Here is a 17,690-nt window from a genome sequence, read left to right as displayed (position 1 = left end):
AAGTAATTATGTATGATACTCTGCTTTGAATTCTGAAAGTGACTCTCAGGTGCACAGAAACCTCTTGCATGTAGTATTCATTTTCGCCCGTCTTTATTGATGACTGTACTTTCATTAATTTTTAATGTAGATGTGCCGTGTGTAATGCAGGAAGATGATGTCTTCTAGCTAGATGCTCTCAGTAGATCTGGCTACAGTGATTCTGTGTCCTGCCCGTGTAATGGAAGAGCTGCCCACAAACCACGGATGTCAGTGCTGAGTGCTGTTGGTGGTTTCACACCAGTTGCACATACAAGGTCCAAATCCAAAATGGATGTTCCCATGCATTTGGTGACGTAATTCATTTATCTCACATAGAGCTTCCTGTTCTCTAGACCACTGAGAATGACAGTAACTGCCCTTTTAGTAGATGTATTGTTCTATAAAAAAGCATCTCCTGATTTTTTTTGTCTATTTTAAGGAGGTAAGCTTTGGCCAGGTGTTTAAGGCCCTTCTTCCCACTTTCCCATAATTTGTCCCCTTCTTCCCCCCAAAACACCCCCAACCCTCTGCCCCACATCGCTGTGCCCACCAACCAACACCAGATGTCGGGATAATAGCAGATACTGTTACATGAGCGACCTCCTGAATTATTAAGCATCAGTTTTAATAAAAGAGTATTTTTTCTTCCACAGCTGCTCCAGGAATAGGGTAACTATGGTGTGACCAGCTGGGCTGTTACTGTCTGGCATTCCCTGGATTCGGTTGTAGGGAAGGAATTTTTGATGGCATAGTTCACCTGTAGGTGTGAGAAAATTCTCTTGTGAGAATGACTTTGCAGAGATGACACTGTGGCTTTCCATATGCATTGCTGTGGAATTGCTGCCAGATTTCATTGTGCTGTTACAAATATAGCACTTCTTTGTGTGCTGAGCTGTACAAAGTTGAGCTTGGATCACAAAATCAAGTAAAAATCAAGTTGATCTTCCTCTTGCTCACACTGAGGTGCTGAGGCACTGACCCAGGGTGCACAGAGAAGCAGTGGATGCCCCACAGTCAGGGCAATCTGATGTGGAGCAAGGTGTCCATGCCCGCAGCAGGGCTTGGTTCCAGAGGAGCTTTCAGGTCCCATCCAGCCCAAGCCATTCCATGATTCTATGATATGAAGCAGTCTTGTACTCAGTGTTTAAATAACTATCTTGTTGCATCACTCCAAATACAACTCAGATCATTTTTCAGTAGCTATCCTGATCCTGGAGTAAAACTAGACCCCAGTGTTATGAACAGAAATAGGTCAGCTACAAAATACAATGAGAAACAAAGGCAGGACTTAAAATATCTTTTTAAATGAAGGGATAAATGTAAACCCTAAATCTTCTTAAATTATTTTTTGACAGGATTAATAAACTGTGCCTTCCGTTGGCACACTCCCCTTGTCTGGATGTTGTGTGCTATGGAGCAGACTCCTGCTGCTGTTCTGCTCCAGTGTTGGCAATGTGACCATGAGCTGTGCTGGGTTGGAGCTGCTGGGTCTGCTGGGTGCTTCTGCCCTGTTCAGACTATAGGAGGTGCAGCATTGATTTCTAAAGGAGAGGATCAGTGTGAGAATTGAACTCGCAGAGAGTTATGCTTCCTAAAGCTTTTTACGGAAACAGGAACTTCTGAATCTGAAAGTGCAACATAAAAATTATCAAATAATAATGCCTTTGGTATGAGTTTCTTAGTTATGAAAGCTAGACATGATTCCATGTACATGCCCCTATTAGTTAAATCACGAGCCAAATCAGTGCCTGTGGGCATTCTCTTCTAGCAATTTAGATAATCCCATCATAACCATGTTCTGAACACAGCTTTGGATTCTGTTCAGGTGTTCATCAGCACAATGCATGAAGACCTTCCACTTCCCCTCAGCAGCTGTAGGCAGTGCTCAGAACTCAGGATGTCAGTGTGGGGTGGCCACTCCTGATAACCTAATATCCTGATATCCTAATAATTTCTGGTCATTTATTTTGTGTGCTATTTTTGTGCAGATACAAAAGTATTCTTGTCTTTTCCATTTTGCTTATCATTATTGCTGTTTAATGAAAGATGATCCAAGGGAATATACACAATGAGGAAATCTTGGAAACTTCTCCTCAGGGTGTTGTGGAGCGTGTGGATGGGAATGTGCAGTTTAATTAAGACTACCTGGCAGACATTCAGACAGGGGAGGTCATGCTGAAGTAATTTGCTGGAGTTGTTTGAGGATATAACTGCCACAAGAGATAAGGGCAAGTCAGTGAATGTGGTGTATTTAAATTCTGAAGGTTTCTGAATCCAGAAGGAGCATCCACACTGCGGTCTGGCAGGCAAAGCGTGGGGTCGGGGTGGGGGCAGCGTGCAGGAGCAGTTCTGCTGGGAGACAGCGAGTGAATGGAAGTGAATGAAGTGGGTATTTTAAAGCAGAGCAGAGCCCCCTGGGGAAGGGCACTGGGCAATGCCACCCCACCTGGAGCACATGCAGGCAGCCTTCCTAAGGCTCTGCCTGCAGCTGGATGGAGATATGTACTGAGAATTGCCCGTACTGTGCTGGGCACCCTGGCTTGTGTCTGTGCTGTGTGCTGGTGGCTGTGCAGGGACATGCAAGGATTCCCCTGCACAGAGCAGCAGTCGCTCCAGGTCAGAGCTGTTGGTTAACACAGATAGACTCAATGGGGGCAGCCAGGAAAATCCTTTCCTACTGCTGAAGAATGGATGAACCAGGCAGAGATGTAGGTACAGTGGTGCATATAGACAGGTGATCGTGTTACATATAGATAGATAGATAGATAGAAGACTGAATCACACATAGGGGAATTGTGTAAGAACTATGCAGCAGGATTAAGTGTGATTTAATAGGAACGATGTATTTGATTGCTTTTAAACAAATTGTCAGACTAGCACTGGCTCCTTAGCCGTGGCAGCACTCCATGCTAAGTCTGAGTGACAGGTTTGAGGGCTTTCAGCATTAAAACATGGGGAGAGAAGTGCCCTGGACACAGTTGGCCCAATGATTAGAGACCTCCAACATCCCAAATCTCAGGACAGCAAAGTTAAGCACAGTGCTCCTCAGCTTTGAGTTTAAGCTTTTAAATTCCAAAGGTCTCTTCTGAATCTGAGTACGTCAAGCATACAGTGTTACTAGATGAAACTTTTCTCAGCCATGTCAGGCAGGAAAGGTTGAGTATAAATAACGTGATTAGAAGTTGCATCAAGCTACTGTCTGTAAAACAATGCATTGCTCTGAGATTGCCAATTAGAACTCCTATTCGTTTTGTGGTGGAAGAAAGACGTGCTCTGACAGCCTCCCTTTTTTGGATCAGGAAATAGAAAATCCTGGTTGTTTCTCACATTTCTAATTGACATTCTAAAGAGGCACATTCAGTGCGGAGATGTGCATGAGGCAGGGAGTTTTACCGGGCTTTAGTTCTGGCTAATAAAACCCATTTTCTGCACAGTTATTTAATTTGCATCTGTAATTGCTGCAGTTGTACATAAATTAGACATGCGATCGGAAGCTTAATTCAGCTTGTTTGCTCCTTATGCTGCGTCCATAATTATACATCTCTCTAGCTTCACGTTAGGAAGCAGGCATGTATGAAGTTAGAGAATGCAGCTGTCTCCAGGAGGAAATGGCTTGTTGCTTCCAGCTGCTTCCATTGCAGGAAGGCAGCCAGGCCTGGGAGCAGGGAAGCGGAGGATCCCAGCTGGGGTCTGAGCCCCTGTAGTGTTCATCTCTCCTGGGAGTGCTAAGAATGTGGAGCCTCAGTAAGCCGTGGGCTGGTGTCACTGTGTGAGTGTTAGTCCAAGCAATGTTCTCCAGGAAGGAAGAGGCAGGCAAAAGTGCTGCGCTGTGCTGGTGTCATTTCTACAACATAGCCATGTTCTAGAGATAATGCCACATGAAATTGTTGTCTTTGGCCCTACCAGGTTTAACACAGCTCCTTCCTTTACAATTAACTGCCATTTCCCAGACTGCAGAGATTTCCTAGATGAAAGTTGCGTGCCTAACAGAGACAGCTGTTCTACCACCTCCCCACAGTGTTACCCAGAGCTGGCAAAAGATGCACTGCTTGTGCAGGAGAACATGAAACCTCTGACAGTTGTTGGCCCAACCTCCTTCAGCTGGGTTTTTCTTCTTTGCCACTTGATTCCTCTCCTCTCATCAGTCCACTTTGCCTCCCAAATACATTTTTCAGACCTCTACGCTTCTGTGCCATCAGCACCCCTTTTTTTCTCCTTCCTTGCAGATCTTGGCAATTGGAACTGGATGATCTTTAAGGCCCCTTCCCACCCAAGCCGTTCTGTGATCTTTGCTGGCATTTCTCTCCCTGGCCCAGCACCTGGAAGCTCACTGAATGTCTCTTCCTGCAGCCCTTTGGATGTATCATCTTATTCTAATCATATCTGCCAAACGGAGCAGCTCTTCTCCCTAAGCTCATATCACCCTGCTTCCACATCCCATGCACACTTTGCCTTGAACTATTTCCCTGCCCCAAAGATCCAGCTGGAATTTGGCCACAGCTTGTCTTTGGGGATGAGTGTTGGTTTCCTGGAGCTTATTCTGAGTCACAAGGGGAAGGTGCAAACATGGCACTGCTGAGTTAAGCCACCGGTGTCAGCAGGGCAGAATGCTGACCGCTGCTCCTGGGTGCATCTTTGGTTTGGTTGGGAGAGCTCCAGGTGACATCTGGGCTGAGCTGAGTCCAGTCCTGTAGGCCTGGGAGATAAAGGGTGTGGAGCTGTGTGTACAACAGGATGAGAACGTGCATTTGTGCCCTCTCTCTGCCTTGACTAACACAGAGGGTTTCTACATTCTCATTCTCATTTCTACAATGAGCCTCAGTCTCGGTGGCTGAATTCAGGACATTTCTGCAAGGCCCCATGCTGTACTCTATAGGATGTTTTTTTTCCAGCCTTTTCACAAGGAAGTTCAATTAGTTGCCTTAGTTTCTCTGCTGTGGGACTTCAAATGGACATGGAATTTGTGGCAGTTAGAAAAAATTGTGGCAGGTTCATGATTCAGATGTTTTGTTCCTCACTGACTTTCCTCTTACTTTAGTTGATCCAAAATCTCTTTTGTCTCCCAGAGCATCACTTGGGTTTCCAGGTAAGTTTTTCAACATAATTTTGGGGTAATTATCTGAAATGATCACCCCATGAACATAAAAAATCTAATTCTTATCAGAGATCTTTTTCTTCACTTGTTTCTCTGTTGGCATGAATTTGTCATAGTGGGGAGGGAGGTGCAAAGCGAGGATACTCTGAATTCATCTCAGTCTATGTTTTTGGGAAAAAAGAGGCAGTATTTATCTGAGTCTCAAGCACTGTCTTGGAACCTTCTTCTGAAATTCAGATCTTCCCTGAATTTACCCACATTACCCACATCTCCCTCTTAAGGTCCAGCCCTCCTTTGCACTCTGCCCTTTAGCTCTTCCTGTGAATCAACCCCTTTAATTCACATTATAAGCAGAGAATGAAAATGCAGACCAACTTCGCCACATTTGCAGACTTACAAGCTAGAGCTGGCTTCTGCCATTTGAAGATTAACATCTAGGGTCTTGCATGCTTGCATGTCCTCCTCCTGCTGTAGCCTGAGCTGGTGGGGCCCTCCCACTGCTGAAGTATACATGTTTCGAAATGAAGCCTGAGTCTTTGCTCCACTGTATTTATTTATAAACTTATTACCTCTCAAAAGATCTGGTTTGAAAATCATTCCAAAGCAATCAAAGCTTGTTTTTGGAGAGCCAGTTATTCAGGAAGACATTGGAGTTGCTCAGCTGCACTGTGGCATTTCAGAGTAAGGCAGCTTGGACCAAAACCAGAATGCAAGAAAGCTCTCTGAAAGCTCCAGAAATTTTAGAGAAGATTAGCTTGAAATAGATTGGGAAAAGTAAAAAAGTGATAAATTAAAATTCTCCTGCATTAAGAGAAATATGGAAAGGTCAGAAGTAAAACATTGCACTGAAGGTGGCCCAGAGTTGAGATGGAGACACGTGGGAGGAGCAGGCAGTGAGATGCCAGCAGCACTTTGCTTTCTTTTGAAGCTTTGTGGGACAGTGGCAGCTGTTGATATCCTTTTTTTCTAATAAAAGTGAAACTAGTGAGGAGGTGATGGGTGTTGGTCAGCATCAGCTTCAACGCATGCAAGTCCAGCTCCTGCACTGCAGTCATGCAGAGTTCTGAAGTCTGCCGTAATTGTTTGGGACTTGCAGGGGCTTCAGGGGCACCACAGCCAAGCAGTCTTTATTGACTGTGCTACTTCAGTGTCTTTTCGTTGTTGCATAATTCAATGGAACTGTTGTTGGCCAAATAATGCTGTTTTGTCCAACTTCAAAAAACATTACTTCTCAGCATTGTTTGTGGTTTCAGATCTGTGTGAGCAAATGCTATAGGTGGACTGAAGCAGACTATTTGTGACACTCGTTTTGCATTAGAGATATAAAGTATGCTTTGGGTACAGTAATCTGTTGAAGAGACCTTGGTGCCCAAAATGTGCCTTTTTCAGCTACCCAAAGATGTTAGTTTGCCCTCCGTGCTTCCTTTAAGATATCTCTTTATCTCTTGAAAGTATATTCTTTTACTGCTTCAGTTTGTTCAGCTGTGTAGGTTTAGCTGCATGGGCTTTTCTTGTCTTTTGAAATAATGGGAAAACATACGTTTCTTTCTTGAACAACTGAAGTTACCTTTTTTGCTGAGAGAGAACTGAGAACACGTTCTGCTCCGACTTAGGGGGAAACACATCACTATTTCTGTTAACACCGCATGCATTAATAATTTATATTTCCAGTGTTTGTGTGATCAGTGTTTTATTTAAGCTTTTGGTGTTGTGGAAGTGTAAAGAAAATGGTTGTACTTGTAAATAGCTTTTCTTACCTGCTGGTGCCTGAAATTCCACATAATAAGTGATGGCTTTAGGGCTGCTGATCTGTGGGAAGTTTTTGTTTGCTCCCTTTGATTTGATGTTCATTGTTGAATTGATAGCAGACTGTTTTAGCATCAAATAAACTAAGAGCAGCTTGGTTGGCAACTCCTTTAAGTAGGCAGAAGCAGATGATAGAGTTCTGCTAAGTATTAGTATTTGGAGTGTGTGGGTAAACCCCACAGATTGCTGCAGAAGCACAGGATTTTGAACGACTCCGTTTTTACCAGTTTCAGGCGGGAGGTATTAATTACTGGGGCTTTTATTACTTGTGTCAGGAGCCCTCAGTTGGTAATCAAGAAGGTAACAGTTTTCTAAGGTGCTCTGAAATGTGTTTTGTTGTTGTTGTATTTGTTGGCTTTGCTGTGCAAAAGTAACAGGTTAGGAGCTAAGCAGTTATTTGTGTTGTAGTTCAGCAGGCAGAACCAATCTGAAACTTTGTGTGTGATCATCCTTAACAGCTTGTACCAGTTCTCCAAGTGCTGTTGAGTTGTTTACCTTCTAAACACCAACGTGAATTAACAAAGATACACTTAAAGATAGTTTAAAGAATTTCTGTGAATTGAATATCTCCATTTGCCGTTGTTTCTGATAGCTTTCCAATACGTGTGACCCCTATTAAAACAGTTTGAACAGAAACAGCTGAAAAGAAATGCCTGCCAGCCCTGCCCCCACATTGATGCCTTCTGAAAACATAGAGTTCTTTCCTTTTAGCAATTATTGTGTGTGTAAAAAGGCTCCCAACCCTTCTTGGACATTGTGCGTTTGCTTTCCAAAGTCTGATTTCATTTTCTGCAGCATGAGTAAAATCATCATTAATGCTGAAGCAATTTTGTAACGCTTTCCTAAGTGGATACAAATGCAATTTCTGACCATTCTAAGCCTTGCTTATGCTGGCAAAGATGGTACTGTCTTTAACGTAGGAGATAAATTCCTTGCTACATAATTCTTGGTAGCCTTTTCTTTTGAGGTGCAGTGGATCTGATTTGTCCCTATTGGAGTAGTTCTGCAAAGCCTGCCAAGAGCATTACATTCTACCAGCTACATTTCCTTTGACAAGCAAATGTCCTCATTTTGATGGGCTGCAAGCCAATCTGAAGGACAAATCAGACTGCACTGAGTGCAACTGCTATCAAGAAAAGTTAAATATCCCGGTGAATACATGGAGGTCCTGAAATGAGGATCATTCCTTTAGGAGAGGGGTAAAATAGATGGCGGAAGGGGACAAATGGGAACCCCCTTTAGGTCTGGTGCTTGTAATTGAGTTGGGTGATTTTTTATTGATAAAAGGTGTTGCATTTTCATTGAGCTTCATACAGAGTGAGAATGAATACCCCTAAAGCTGTCAGTGGATTTCGTGGCAGTGAGTTTAAGACAAGCCATTCTCCCTTGAAATATCTTATATTTTTTAATGATTTCCTGAAGTGAGGCTTGAAATGAAGCACTTGGTTTTATATCAAATGAGTAAAAATGTGATTTCAGATCAACTGAAATGATTTGTTTCCTTTTCTTAAAATTTCCAGTATTCAAGGCCATTTACCTGTAAATGTATTAAAAATAACTCAGAACTGCCAGAAAATTAAACAACAGAATGTTGACCTGGCTCTAATCCCTCCCAAGCCCATAGATACTAATGCTAAATTTATCTCAAAAAGCAATGTTTGAGCCCTGCTCACGCACACCAGGGTGCTCCTTCTGCCTCCCTTCCTGCTGGAGCTCAGCTTGGGGAGCAGGACAGCAGTGAGCCCTGGTCCAACCCTGGAGCTGGTGGGAAGCAGCAGCAGGACGACTGTCTTTTCTTTCCACTTTCCTCTTTTGCAGTGGTGTTATTCCAGCTTGTGCCTCTTGATTTGCTTTCTCCCCATGCATATGGCCATCTTCTTTCCTCCCTCACTTTTTCCCTTCTTCCTTCCCCACACCAGCCTCCATGCCCAAAACATCTTGCAGGGAAGGGCTGCATCTGAAAGTCAGCTGTTGTCTTTGGGCCCCATCTCACACCCACACGCTGCAATAGGAAGAGGCAATGTTTAGCAGATTGCCTTTGGTAGGACCTGACAGATCCAGAGCTCTCTGTGCGAATGACAAAAGAAGCCTTTGCCCTTGATTTTGAAACGCCTTGGGAATGAAGCTCTTGTGCCTTCGCTAGAACAGAGAGCGATTCTGTCTCCCTGGGCTTTTTACTGTCATTTTTAAGCTTAAGAAATGCCTGCTTCCTCCGAAGAAGTTTTGTCTTTCTTACAGTCTTTAATCAATTGCAGCTGGTTTTGTTATTACAGAAAGCCCCAGCAGATTTAGCAACAAGAGTATTTTCAAAACATACATAAAATGATAACTCCTCCTCGCCCTGATTCGAGTCCTGCCAGTGTCAGTGGCCAAGGCACCATACATCCCAGTGCCATTGCTCAGACTGCACAAGTGATGTTTTCTTCTCATTCAATCAGCATTTTTCTTTCTTGACTGGCTCATGGTTCCTGGTGTAATATTCTCAGAAATAGAAGAAGCTGGTAGAACTCACAGGCAGTTCAAATTGCACATGTTTTTCACCCTTGAATTTGGAAGACTTTGTTCTTTTGCTTTTCCGCACAAAGTGAACACAGCAGACCGTTTGCTTTGTCTAATTAAAAGATCATTATGATTATGTAGAAGAACAGGGGCCTGTTTGCATTGTGGTTTGTGTGATTCATTATTTGCACTGATGAGATTTGTGCTGTGTTTGTTGTACTTGACATTGAAAACATTTGGTTGGATCACTTACGCCTTTGTGAGACTTCATGCTTCACTCAAGAGCTGCCTTTTGAAAGGGTGGTGGAGTCCTACTTGGACACATTACCAAATGTTGGTGGTTAAGGCCAGGAGTTCTGGAAAGATGCCTATTGGCTTCAGGTGTTATTTTTCAGTAGTATTCCCAGTAATGTTTGTTTATTATATATATTTCTTCATTTTTCCCCCCTCTTCTCGCCCCACCTCCCTCACCCATCCTGGGTAGGAATTTGACTTTTAACCTGCTTTTTTAGTGTTTGTTTGTTAAACTGTATTTAAAACTTAATTTCCCCTCCTTGCAGAACAGTTGGCTTATGGAAAGATTGCTGCCATCTCCTCTAACCTGTTGTTATTCAAGTCCTTCACTGTGCTTTGGCATTTCTTTCTGTTAAAAATGCAAGTGGGATTGTTAGATGTGTCACCTGCAAAGCCAGAGGTCAGTGAGGCAGCTCATTTAATGTGCTGATTTGCTGTAATTTAGTTATGCTTGGAATAAGGATTATACATTGAGTATCTTGGTGGCAGGTTGGACTTCCAGTAGCCCATAAATGCTTTGTTAGTGTTTGGGAGGATGTAAGGAGCCCTTAGCAGCGCAGCTTGTACCGTGGAAGCCCTTCTCATCTATCTGAATTTTGTGTTCTGACTAATTATGCATTAGCTGCAAATGAGATTGAGAACTCTCAGCCCCCCTTGTTAACACAGTGGGGTTTGTTTAGAGCAAAGCCTGCTGTGCATGTCTGCATGCACTGGGATGCTCTGGAGGGCTGGGGCCGTGTTCCTGGGGAAGGTGTGGGCTGTGCAAACCAGTGGGACGTGGGAAGTCAGTCTCACCACGTGCTCTGTCAGGCAGGCTCTGCAGTGCTGGTCGGTTTGCAATGACTTGCCAAAATTCTTCCAAGATAAGCATTTTCCAGGTGCAACCAAGTCAGTGAAACTTAAAGGTTGGCCCATCAATTAATTTTCTACAGAGTAGCTTTTTTTGCCCTTTTTGAGCTTAATTTTAACCACCAAGTTATAAACATTTTGCTTATTCATTGCTCGGTGCTGCATTGTGAAACCTGTACTTGCTGTAGCTGGGCTGACAGCTGAAAATGTTCTGAAGGATGAGTTTTACTGCTGGAAAAACTTTATGTTCAGTTCTCAAAATGCTCCACTTCAACAAGGTCACGCTGTTTTGTTTGCCTGGTTGATCTGCAGTTCTTTTCATTTCACCTTCTTGACTATTATATTGTAATATGAAAGTTGAAATTATAACACAAATGTTGCACCATTTTGCAAGGGAAATATTTTAGGCCGCGATATTAAATTACACTGCTTTCACTTAATCTTTTAGCAGAGCAATTATCTCTCCTCTTTGTGTTACTCATTGTGTGACTGTGGCCCTGATGAGATCAATTTATTTTCAACTTTTCTTTTTAGCGTTGCAATACCTTTTCTCTTTGTTGTGACATGCCAAAAAAGTCTCCCTGGCAACAACTCGCTGTGATTATTCTTAGCATCTCTCGTCTGGCCGTTTGCCACCACGTCCACCTGGCCATTGTCACTGTGCTAATTGGTTTATCCTTCGCAAAAGACTTTTTCTTCCCCGGTTTTAAAAGTTCTCCTATGCTTTGCCACTTCGGTAGGTTTCAACTTCGTTATTCTTTGTAACTCTGATTCAGGCAGACTCTTGAGCGTGCCCCAGATTTAAGTTTCTGTGCTGCTGTATGGGTGACCAGGAGGAATAGAGAACGGTGCCCGCCTTTGTGCAGTATGCTGCACAACCCTGCTAACATGCCTTCATTTTGCAAATATGAGCTGGTTGTCCTAACCCCAGAGATACTCAGAAGCATTTGGTGAAGACCCACATATGCCATATTTCAAATACTTGGAACTTGGACTGATTTCCCATGCAGGGAGCAGTTACTGCAGGCGGACTTTGGCTGCCGTACCCACTGCCCTCCTGGCAGCTGGGACCTGCTTGGAGCCCAGCGGGGAAGTTCCCACTAAGGGTGGAGCAAACTCTGTGCTAAAATGTGGTTCAACCAGAAATGGCATTGCTGTAAATGAGGAGGCAAGGAGCTCCTAATGAGATCATATGGTTAGCAGGGCATGCAGCCTAAAACTTTCCATCTGAATTACTGTTCTTTGTGGATAAAGGCAGTACTGGGACTCATAACCTCTGTGAGGATGCCTGGTCTTCATACTACTCGTGTGGTCTTGCTTTACATTTATGTAAAGAAGTGGAAGAGAAGGAATCTGAATATGCACCCAAATTGCTCTGCTGTGATTACTGCTTGGGTAAGGATGTACCAGGTCACAGCCACAGTGGTAGCCTGTGATTCAAGGAATCCCATAAATCCTCTGATAATTGAGTTACAAACTAAAGTTGTGTTGAGGCAATGTTCTCTTGGGACTTCTAAACAGGACCGGCTTTGTGCCCAGCATGCAGTGCTCGATTCACTTCTTGTTTAGACCACTTTCAATTTGCTTTCACCTCACAGGAGCTCTCATCCATTTTAATTCACCTTGTTGGATTTACCCTGGGCTTGTATGAATGACATATAGCAGAAAGGTCCAAATGCAGACAGTAGTATGAAAAAGGAATTTATAAATTATGGAAGGCAAATGTAGCTGAGCAGGATGGCAAGGGAGGGAAGAAAGACAAATAGAGGACGTTTGGAAAATAAAGCAAAAGAGAAGATGAGCAGAGCTGTATAAATAGAGGAAATTAAAAAAAAAAGTCAGAGAAGCTATTGATTAACAGATGAACAAGACACATCACAAATGCATACAGTGGCAAGGAATAGCAAAAATGCATGCTGAGAAACTTAAAAATGGGAGAAAAATGGCAAGGAATAAAAAGTAAGATTTGTTGGCTGTTCTTTGTTGCCTCTGACCTTTGTGGTTCAATTTAGCATGGAAGACAAATGAGGATTTTGGTGGAATACTTGAAGGGGCTAAGGGGGGCTAGCTGGGGAGTGAGCTGATCGTGGGGGACAGGCATGACAGAAGCCTACAGCGTGAGGGTGGCAGGGAGCGTTGCATGGAGATGACTTGTGATTTAATGTGCTATTCCCCAAAGAGCAATTCTTTGTTGAGCTGTCAAGGGGTTTGGTACTTTTCCAGAGGTGCAGATGTATTTGAGCACTAGGAAGCTGAGAGCCAGAGCAAAGCCCATCCTGTCTGCTTGTGATTCCCTGCCATGGAGCCTGCTTTGCTTGCACTCACAGTACCAGGTGATGATGCATTGGGACAGGCTGCCCAGGGAGGTGGTGGAGTTGCTGTCCCTGGAGGTGTTCAAGAAATGTGGAGATGTGGCACTGGGGGATGTCCCCAGTGGGCAGTATTGGTGGTAGCTGGATAGTTGGATTACTGATCCTAGAGGTCTTTTCCTGCCTTAATGATTCTGCGATTGTAGGTGATGGATGGCCTCCTGCCCACAAGGTGAGGGCAAGTCCCAGGCTTGGCGTCATGTTGTCATCAGCTGTGAGTGGTGTGAAGCCCAGGGTGGCCTCGTGGCTCCACCTACCCCACAGCAGAGTGGTCTCCAGCTGGGCTTCAGGCTGAATCATTGTGATTAAAGCAAAAGGAAAAAAAAAAAGAAGAGATGATTTGCAGCAACACGCATGAAGGAATGGGAAGCTGGGAGTCCATTCAGTAGCGTGTCTGGGGAGTGGAGCTCAGCAGCACATCAGCATGTCAACATCAAGCAGAGGATGTGGCACTCAGCATTCGGCTCAGGTGTCTGCCTGCTCTGCAGTGACAGATGAAGTGTCCGCAGAGCAAACAAGCTGCACTGAATACAGTGGCTGGCCTGCCTGCGTGCTGTACGGTCGTATTTAAAGAGAAATTCCAGTGGGCTGCCCTGCTGACAAACCGCAGATGATGGCTGGGAACAAGTCATGCAGTTCAGTCACCCGACTGCCTGCCCTGGTCCCTGTACTGGGCTTTTCAGAAAGTCCTCTTCCCCCTGCCAGAAAGAGAAGGTAGAAAATGAGAAAGTGCTTTATCAGGACAATATCGCTGCTGTGAAACTGGGGAACCCTAAAGCTGATACTGTTTTTAAAGTGCATCAGCTTCATAAATGACTTGTAAGAACTGTAGGTGCAGCTGTATTTCCCTGAGCTTTTTTGAAAGTCGTCATGAAAAAACAAAGCAAGATTGCAAGCCAGCAACTGTACTTTTGGTAGATGTCCTAAAGGGAGTGACAGGAACGAAGGAGAGGCGGTTTCATGGCAGCAGCATGTTCATGCTTCAGTAACTCACAGCATCTGTTACAGTTTGACTGCTGCGGTGGGTAAGGCAGAATCTGAAGATGTCATCTAATTAGGTTTCTGTAAAGCACATGATATCAAAGATTAACGAGCAAGCAAACGTTTCCCCAAAATGACTGGTTTTGGAAATTTCCAATGGAAAATTCTTGTATGGGACAAGCATGATAACTTGGGGGCTTCCACCATTAAGGCTGTGGTGCTGTGGCTGGTAGAGGTAGTAGTCCTGCAAGGACCAAAGTGATGTTGGTGTCAGTGGGGATTTTGCCTGTCTCAGAGCATGAAGCTACATGCAGCTGGGTGCTCAGACACAGCAAGTCCACTCAGAGCCCAAGTATCAAGGAATAAATAGCAGACTGAAAACCAGAACAGTTTAGAGAAAAGCTGGGGTACTGCACATTGCTTAGGAAAAGGGAACACCGTACAGAAGGATCTTGTATGATATGGAATGCTGTAAGCAGTTTGCGTGAAAGTGTGGTTTTGCAGTGTAAAGACCTTTTCCCTTTAGGTTTTGATGTGCTCTCTGTATATTAATGAACTGGCACAGCTGGAGATGTTGTCTGATTCTTGACTCAGCAAACAGCTAGGGCTTTGCTGCATGGGATAAGCTAGGATTGCTAGCCTGCATTAACTGCAAGCAAAAGTGGAGGACGCCCAAAAAACAACCATGTACAGAACCATGCTGGGCTGTGCTCATGCCTTCCCTTCAGCAGGCTCTGCTGCCCATCTCCCAGCTGCCTTCTGCCCCTTGCAGCATCGCAGGGGAGGCTCTGTCACATGCAGGAGCACGGCCCAGGCTGCAGGGCTCCCATTCTATGCTTAGTCCAGAAGCACAGTTTTCCTTCTGTCAACAGCTTTTATAGTGAACTGGAAGGTCTGTAGTGTTAGGAGAAAAAGTCACTGAATGATCACTGATTTTTTGTTGGCTTAAAAAATAATTTTTTTTTTTTTTTTTTTTTTTTTGAGGGATTTGTGGGTGAACTGTTAGAGCAGTGCTGTCCTTTGGTTTAGTCTGGACGATTAGCACAAGGGAAAAATACAACCCTGTCTCTCAGCATTTGATTTTCAGAAATGTGAATTTTTCCTGGTGGGAACACAGAGAGTTTCAACAGAGACCATTGTTAGCCCTGCAAATGCCAAGTGTCTGCTCTTGGGAGATGGAGAACAAAGTTGGCACCAATAATTAGCAGCCGAAGCTCTGATTTGGCAGAAGTTGCTGAAAATGAACAAATGATGGAGAAGTCTTGGGATGACAGTAAAATACAATGCAGTTGAGATGACTCTCGGAGTGTTACTGCACAAAGCATGGGGGGAAGGTAATGTGGAAAATACGATTGCTCTTCTCATGAGCCAGAAGGACAGCCAGCACTGCAGCGGGATGAGATGAGATGAGGGGCAGGGAGGGAGCAGGCAGCCTGCGCTGAGGATGGTAAGTGCCGGACGCCAGGATCACGCTGTGCCTCTGGCGCAGTGGGGATGAAGGCACCGCACTGCTGGTTTGCAGTATCACCTCTGATAGCTCCAGCCTTGCTGCTTATTGCTGTGCTTTTTTTTTTTTTTTTTTTTTTTTGTGAGTAATGAGAGAGGACACGACCGGCAGCCCCTGCCAGCTCAGTCTTACTTTTCTAGAAAGCTTGTAGCAGTTACTGTCAAATTGTACATATAATCTGTAAGGCAAATCAGCGTATGTGATTGCCTCATGATCCTATAGAGAATCTCCCGAGCCCGCTGTGATAGCTCAGTAATTACTTCTGGGCACCAGTGAGGATTAACACTGAGGCTTTCCCAGTGGAACAAAACTGGAGATAGGGCTGGTGCTGGCTGCCGGTGGATTTTGAGCCCTGACTGAGCCCAGGAGGAGATCACAGCTCCATGGGGATGGAGGAGCACCACATGGGGCCTTCTCTGTTTATCTGAGGCTGTGGCCTCATGTCATTGAAGTTCCATGGAGAAATGGTAAAAGGCTGTCCAGATATTCCTGTAATGATCCTGGTAATCCACTCATCCCAAGCAGCCAATTTTTATGTAAAAATGTCAGTAAGTGAAGATGGAGATTTCACATTCTTTAGTAACATTTCCAAGAGTTGTTTCGTGTTTCACCTTTGAAGGTGATGACTTTAGCCTCCTCCCTGTGTTTCCTATTATGCTGCTGTGAACTGAGAGCTGGAAGCCTTTAATCAACCCTCAGTGCTCCCTCTGCCTGTCCAAGTCTTCGGTCTGACATCTTCTGAAATCAGGAGGTTCTTAGGGGGGACTCCTAGGGTTCTTGAAATACAAATGATAATAACGATATTAACACTAATCATTGTTATCCTGTAGGGTGAAATGTCAATAGTCCATATTTTCACGATAATTTTTAGGGCCTACATGTCACATGAAGTGCATCCCGTCCTGCCAAAATACAAGATTTTTGTATCACAGGCTCTGTTTGAAACGGCTCGTAATAACATTGGCTGCTATTGTGCCTGAAGGAGTGGTCTTTGACATGCAATAATGCAAAGTGACATGACAAATTAGAAATGAAAAATGAAAAGCTGTTAAATAATCTCAAATGTAGCTAAAAATGAATTCATCTCGTATCTAAAGTGCGTTCCTGATTTGTAATGATAAAGGGGATCCATGTCACTACTGCTAAATGATGTGAGTGTATTGAGGAAAGGAGATAATGCGTTGAGGGGGGATGTTGGGTTGTTATATGCTCCATAGAAACAGGCTTTGTTGGTAACAGCATTTGCCTGGAAGCATGACTGCGGGCAGTAAGATCAGATTCAAAACGCGGTGTTGGCCTTTACCTGCGGTTCTGAAATCAAGGATGCCCTTGGTAGCAGAAGATCCCGCCATGGTGCATTTCTTACACGTGGCACTGAGCGACACGTAAACCACTGTAGGGATGGGTTGGACTGCAAGATCTTAGTGGTCTTTTCTAACCTTAATTATTCCATGAATCTAAGTACTTTCAAGCAACAATTATTTTACAGCAGATAGCTCTGTTCTTCTTGTTGAGGCCTTGGTGTATCCATCCCTTTGGTCTTGTAATTATAACACAGTACCGCTTTGTAGAAAGTATTGTTTTTATGTTGTGTAGTAATCTTTCAGGTCAGATTTCTCTCTCATTTAGGTCACCTTTAACTGACATTGAAGGAAAGTTATGCTGTTACATAACATACAGAACGTAACAAAAGCTGCTGCTTCAAATTTACCCCAGCTCACCTGAGACCTGAGCCTGAACCGCTGTCAGTTGCTAATTGTTTGTTTGTCTGATTGCAGCGCCTAACCTGACTAATCTGGATGGTCTCAGTGCACTGAGCCTTATTGAAGATCGGGTGCACAGACTGAGGCAGCGCCGCCGGAGGCACGCGACGGATGATGATTACAACATCGAAGTCCTTCTGGGGGTTGATGACTCAGTTGTTCAGTTCCATGGGAAGGAACACGTTCAGAAGTACCTGCTGACCCTGATGAACATTGTGAGTACAGCCCTGCCAGCCGCACGGTGAGATGGCAGTGAAGGGAGGGTGGATGGATGTTGGTTTTGCCGTTTAATACATCATAGATTTTTCTCATAGCAGGAGGTGAAATAATTCTAGGAGCAAAATCCAGGCCGCTTGTAGAAAAGGCAAAAGGGAGAAGGAACAAAAGAAAAAGGGGCCAAGGAAGAAACTGACAGTGGGACCATTAAAACACTCAAAGTCCTGCTTATGTGCTTTGATGGATGGGGGTGTAGGGTCAGGGCCTCAGGTCCTCAGAAGTCATTACGT

General features: G+C 44.2%; 1 protein-coding gene across 1 annotated transcript in view; it reads left to right on the top strand.

The window, feature by feature from the left end:
- ADAMTS2 (ADAM metallopeptidase with thrombospondin type 1 motif 2) overlaps positions 1-17,690 on the top strand; it is a 168,302-nt gene that overhangs the window by 96,151 nt on the left and 54,461 nt on the right. Inside the window, exon 4 of the mRNA XM_042881583.1 lies at positions 17,200-17,399. Within this exon, the coding sequence (XP_042737517.1) occupies positions 17,200-17,399 (200 nt within the window). The remainder of the gene's footprint in view (positions 1-17,199; positions 17,400-17,690) is intronic.

The sequence above is a fragment of the Lagopus leucura genome, unplaced genomic scaffold (assembly GCF_019238085.1).
Source record: "Lagopus leucura isolate 7727_CA_CO unplaced genomic scaffold, USGS_WTPT01 Super-Scaffold_100030, whole genome shotgun sequence".
Classification (NCBI taxonomy): domain Eukaryota; kingdom Metazoa; phylum Chordata; class Aves; order Galliformes; family Phasianidae; genus Lagopus; species Lagopus leucura.
Note: the sequence above shows the minus strand (reverse complement) of the source record. Positions and strands in the feature narration are given on the sequence as shown.